The 5,940-nt window shown below is 39.7% G+C and overlaps 1 protein-coding gene across 1 annotated transcript in view; it reads left to right on the forward strand.

Moving 5' to 3' along the window:
- Nucleotides 1-259: 259 nt before the first annotated feature.
- The window catches only part of LOC109704185 (long chain acyl-CoA synthetase 8-like), a 6,928-nt gene continuing 1,247 nt past the window's right edge, over nucleotides 260-5,940 (forward strand). Inside the window, exons 1-10 of the mRNA XM_020224940.1 lie at nucleotides 260-823; nucleotides 916-996; nucleotides 1,162-1,437; nucleotides 2,569-2,700; nucleotides 2,789-2,962; nucleotides 3,283-3,512; nucleotides 3,656-3,773; nucleotides 4,233-4,364; nucleotides 4,444-4,578; nucleotides 4,862-5,068. Of these exons, the coding sequence (XP_020080529.1) occupies nucleotides 278-823; nucleotides 916-996; nucleotides 1,162-1,437; nucleotides 2,569-2,700; nucleotides 2,789-2,962; nucleotides 3,283-3,512; nucleotides 3,656-3,773; nucleotides 4,233-4,364; nucleotides 4,444-4,578; nucleotides 4,862-5,068 (2,031 nt within the window). The 5' untranslated portion in view covers nucleotides 260-277. The remainder of the gene's footprint in view (nucleotides 824-915; nucleotides 997-1,161; nucleotides 1,438-2,568; nucleotides 2,701-2,788; nucleotides 2,963-3,282; nucleotides 3,513-3,655; nucleotides 3,774-4,232; nucleotides 4,365-4,443; nucleotides 4,579-4,861; nucleotides 5,069-5,940) is intronic.

The following is a 5,940-nucleotide window of genomic DNA, read 5'->3' on the forward strand; positions in this document are numbered from 1 at the left end:
GGCAATATCGAGTCTAAAAGTCGTCATATGAAGTTGTTCACTTTATTTGTCTACATTTTTAAATATCTTCAGCTGTTTTATAATGTGGTGGGCTTGGTGAATTTGATGTTCTAATTCAACATGCATATTCTCATCTAATACTTGCAAATTATATATTGCTCATTCTCCGTGTTATTTGCTCGCCGAATTCATGGTCAACCTAAATTTGTTAAGTTAGTTTCTCTTCAGTGAAAATGTATACACCTTTTCTTTACTGTAGTGAAAAAGGTCGGAAGCCATGGAAGACGCCGGTGGAGATTGTCTTGACATGTTCTGTCTCGAAAAAATCTGGCAAAACTACGTCTCGTTCGCCAAAGAATACAGCCTATATGGCATTATTGGTGCTCTTCTTCTTGCCGTCATTATCCCTTTAATTTTTTCCTCAATAAATGCACACAAGACGAAGAACAGAAAAAGAGCAGTTCCCGTCGACGCGGGTGGCGAACCGGGTCTAACGATGCGAAACAGTAGGTTCTCATCTTTGATTCAATTCCCGTGGGACGGGGCCACGACAGTGGCGGCTCTCTTTGAGCAGGTTTGTGAAAAGCACTCGAAGGATCGATCACTCGGAATGCGGAAGCTAATCTCAAGAGAAGTAGTAGAATCCGGCAACGGAAGGAAATTTGAGAAGCTGCATCTTGGGGAATACGAGTGGCAAACTTACGGATTGACCTTTGAACGGGCTTGTAGCTTCGCTTCTGGGCTCATCAAAATGGGCCATGAAAGAGATTCTCATGTTGCTATTTTCTCCGATACGCGAGCTGAATGGTTCATTGCCGCTCAGGTGCGATTATATTATGTACATAGCGTTCGGCATTTATAAAAGAAGAATAAACTTGAAAAGTACCATATAGTGACTACTTTTCTTTCTCCCAGGGATGTTTCCGTCAGAATATAGCAGTTGTGACAATCTACGCATCTCTTGGTGAGGATGCTCTCGTGCATTCGCTTAATGAGGTGACTTTATTTGTTTTGCATGGTTTTTTCATTGCGTAAAAGAATTCTTATACTACTCCGATTTAGTCGTCTCATCATGATGCCGACAAATTTCTTACAAAACTAGACTTCAGTATAATCTGCACTGTCCTTCTCCAACTTTTCTCTTGTTTCGTTCATTTCCAGACGCAGGTATCGACCCTTATTTGTGATTTCAAGCAACTGAAAAAGCTACCTGCAATAAGCTCGAGACTGCTGAGTATAAAGCGTGTCATTTACTTCGAAGATGAAGCAGTCGATGCTGCTGATGGTGGCATAGTTGATCGCCTGAAGCATTGGAAGACTTTGTCCTTTGCGGAAGTTGAGAGTCTTGGGAGAACAAACCCTGCCAATCCAACACTACCTTTGAGCACAGATGTCGCTGTTGTAATGTATACAAGCGGAAGCACGGGTTACCCGAAGGTTAGCGTTATTCAACGTAGATATTCTGTGCGACATCGTGTTTCTTCGTAAAAATTTTCGGAGAATACTCTACGCTCTTTTAGGGAAAGAGCAAGTTTTAGTTGAGGAAAATAAGCACAATTCTCGATATCGTAATGGCGGGCTATCAACCTAACATATTGCTTGTACTTTTTGTGTACATCATTTTCTATTTACTTATACATTATGTTGTCGCATTCTCTAACTTTAACTCTCGATTTCGTGAAATTCCATCATATAGAGCATCGGCGATGCTTACAGAGGGTAATATAAACGATATTTCATGAGACCTTTTTTTTTTCCAAATTCTTGAAATCTCTGGGATCTAGTTAAATAAAGGTTACAATTGGGAAAAGGAATTTTAAAAACAACAGCAAACCATTAAATTAGACATTGAAACAATAAAATCTAAGTTCCCTGAAAATTTGACGAAAAGGGATTTTTGGTCCATGTCATCAATGTTGATGTTGATATATTGACACTGTAAGTGCTGCACTTCTCCGACCAATTTTTGTGCGCCGGATACAATTTATTAAGGATGAAATCGATGTAATATAATATGAGTGTATTCAAGAATTTAAATGTCATGGTATGGGGGTAGTGCCAAAAACTTGCCGGCATGGTACGGCATGGTGCGTGCCGGGCCGTGTCGATACGTGCCGGTCACAAAAAATACATATATGCCGACACATAATCGCATGAAATATTTATTTTATTTAGCAACAAAATATTCTAATTGCTTATTATGTATCTTTATGAAATCTTTTGAACTTTGAAAAAATTGCTTACTAATTTAAAGAAAATAGAGCCTTTTAGCTGTGCAATCGGCAGGGGGTTGTATCGTGCTGATATCTTGTTGGCACGATATGACACGACAGATAATCGTTCATGAGTGTATCCATTTGGGGAATATAATGTCTATCTATGTCTACTATCGTTGGTATTTGTGTAATGGTGCTTTAAATTGTAATTCACTTATTAACAGCTTAAAAATTCTATGTGCTAACAATTCCTGTTTGTATTATTTGAACTTTGCCCACATCCTGACCATTTCTATTATGTCTAATATAATATACTGACCTTACACTTTGAATGATGTATTTTATAATGCAGGGAGTCATGATTACTCATGGAAATATCGTAGCCACTGCTGCGGCTGTTCGGACTATTATTCCCGATTTAAGCCCCAGTGATGTGTACATGGCATACCTCCCCTTAGCTCATGTTTTTGAGCTTGCAGCCGAGGTCATTTCAGCTTTTCTGTAATATTTCGTAGCCTACATTAAAACTATTAATCAGTAAAATGTAATATTGTTTCGTTTTCGCTGTCTAGGTCGTGATGTTTTCTGCAGGTTGTGCAATAGGTTATAGTTCGGCGTTGACGATGACAGATACTTCTAATAAGATCAAGAGAGGGACCAAAGGAGATGCTTCTGTCTTAAAACCTACTCTCATGATCACCGTTCCTGCGATTCTAGATCGTATTAGAGACGGGGTGCTGAAGAAGGTTTCGTTTCCTACAACAAACTGTTATCTACCTTGTTATGTATATTGATGAATGTTAAATAATATGAACCGACCGTCAATCTCCGATAGCTTGAGCTACCAGAGAGCGGTATTTTTAACATTTCTATTTAACACTCCCCCTCAGGAGCGTAGCGGGACTGAAACTTGTGACCTTTTACTCTGATACCATGTTAAATAATATGAAGCAATCGTTTATCTTCAAAAGCTTAAGCTACCAAAGAACGGTGTTTTTAATATTTATTTTTAACAATGAATATACACACTCGGAAACAACAATCTGTTTTTGGTTTTTCTGTTTAGGTTGAGGAGAAGGGTGGAGTAGCTAAGAAGCTTTTCAATGTTGGATATAAACGAAGGCTCATGGCGATTGACGGGAAATGGCACGGGGCGTGGGGACTCGAAAGGCTTCTGTGGGATAACTTTGTATTCAAACCAATACGCTCTATAGTCGGAGGACGACTACGTTTAATGCTTTGTGGAGGTGCCCCTTTGTACGCCGATACTCAACGATTCATCAATATATGCCTGGGGTAAATTTTTTTTTTTTTTATAATGAAAGTTTTAGATTTATTGGTCATTAAATTTTAACTAGCATATTGCATTTGTGCCTTGGATTTTCCAACTAATATTTTACAATGTTACTAATATAAACTGCGTTAAATACACGCTGCAGTGTTCCGATTGGTCAAGGGTATGGGTTAACTGAGACGTGCGCGGGAGCAGCTTTTTCCGAATTTGACGACCCGAGTGTGGGTCGTGTCGGTCCGCCTCTCCCTTGTTGCTACATTAAGGTGCCTATCTTTCCCCACGTGAGAGTTTCGGCATGTCAGTCATTATCACCTCTAAAGAATTCACGCGTGGTAGAAACTTTTTTTTTTTTTTTTTTTTTTTTTTTAGAGATAGGTAGCATGCTACCTGCTTCGTTTATTTCATTTAGAAATAAACTTAGCTGGAAATGTGAATCAATTAGGATTCGAACTTGGGACCTCGGGTACCAGCCACCAAGCCCTTTGCCACTTGCGTTAGGGACGGTTGGTCGCGTGGTAGAAACTTATTGGATCGATTTGTTGGATACGCTAATTTGTGCATGTTGCATGAATTCGTGTGTGAACTGTGTCTATGTAATCACATGTGCGCGTCGCCTGCACGCGCTTCAGCATGTGATCTTTGTTTACATATAGATGTTTCTTTGTTTTGTGAATGATGTCTTCTTCTATCTTAATCTTCCACAATGCTTGTTGCATGTGTAGCTCGTGTCGTGGGAAGAAGGCGGGTACACGATCTCTGACTCCCCAATGCCTCGTGGAGAGGTGGTAGTCGGCGGTCATTCCATAACGAAAGGATACTACAACAACGACGAGAAGACGAACGAGGTTTATAAAGTAAGTCTGACTTCATTTTGAAATTACTTTCAAGAACATAGCTTGCTATCCGCTGAAAGTCTGCCGAACATTTCTTCAGGTGGATGAGAGGGGAATGCAGTGGTTCTACACCGGTGATGTCGGGCAGTTTCACCCTGACGGTTGCCTCGAAATCATCGATAGAAAGAAGGATATCGTAAAACTTCAACATGGAGAGTATATATCCCTCGGAAAGGTATCTTCTTCCCCCTTTTCTAAAAGAATAATGCAAGTATGTAATTTCCAGCGGCGCAGTGCCCTGCCGAGCACTTGCCGGTGAATACCGTGCCATGCTAATGTGTGTCATTGACAAATATACTTGTGTGGCGACACAGACACCATTGGCATTGGCAAAGGGGTACAGGGTTGTATCGTGTCGATACCTTTTTAGCATGGTACGGCAGGGTGGACATATCTTATCTGAATTTTCTCTCTTTGTATCTCTCTCTCCCTCTCTCTCTCTCTCTCTCTCTCTCTAGATTGAGGCAGCTCTAGGGACGAGCAATTATGTCGAGAACATAATGGTCTACGCCGACCCATTCCACAATTATTGTGTTGCCTTGGCCGTTCCGTCCCGTCAGATACTGGAAAAGTGGGCGCGAGACGCAGGGATAGAATACAGTAAGTTTGAAGAGCTGTGCCAAAGTGATAGAGCCATCCAAGAAGTCCACCAATCTCTTGTAAAGGTTAGCGTCGACTATTAAAATAACCATTTAGTCTTGTTGCTTATCTTCGCATGATATATCAAAATGATCGTCGTCAGCTATCCGTGACAGCTATCCGTGATAAAATCGGGGAGAATGTGGTCAAAATCCGTAATTGAGTTACAATCACAATGACCGAATTTATTATTTTCATGCATAAGGTTAATGATTACAAAGTAGGAAAGATTTCAAAAAGATTCGTAAGGGTTGGAATCAACATATAATCTATTGAATATAAACTATTAAAACACTACTTTTTGTTAGCTTAAGTTTTTGGAGATTAACCGTTCTTTTATGTTATTTAATACGGTATCAGATCCAGAGGTCGTGAGGTCGTGAGTTCAAGTCCAGCTGGGCTCCGAGCTTCATTTAATTCAATTTTTTCCTATTCAATTCATTTAACTCTATGTTAAATATAAAAATATATAAACACTGCTCTGTAACAGCTTAAGCTTTTAGAGTACAACGGTTGGATGTTTATATATACTTATATTTAACACTCAACGAGCTGAACATGAGCGAGCTAGGGCCGGCTTATGTTCACTCGTTTATTAAACGAGCCGACCGCGAGCTGGCTTATTAAACTATCGAGCTGAAAGATCCAGCTTGTGATCCAGCTTGTGTTCGGCTTGTTTATTAACGAGCCGAACACAAGCTGGCTCGCGAATAATAAATTAGATTGTCAGTCCTACTATTGACTGAAAAGTTGAAAGAAAATTAGAAAAAAAAAAAAATTACATTTGGGTTGGCCTAAGCTGGTCTAAAAACTAAATAATAAAAATTTATAATATATTTATTTATTTATTTCAGCTATATCAAGCCAAACACGAGCGAGCTGCTCTCAGCTTATGTGC

This window comes from Ananas comosus, unplaced genomic scaffold, assembly GCF_001540865.1.
Source record: "Ananas comosus cultivar F153 unplaced genomic scaffold, ASM154086v1, whole genome shotgun sequence".
Classification (NCBI taxonomy): Eukaryota; Viridiplantae; Streptophyta; class Magnoliopsida; order Poales; family Bromeliaceae; genus Ananas; species Ananas comosus.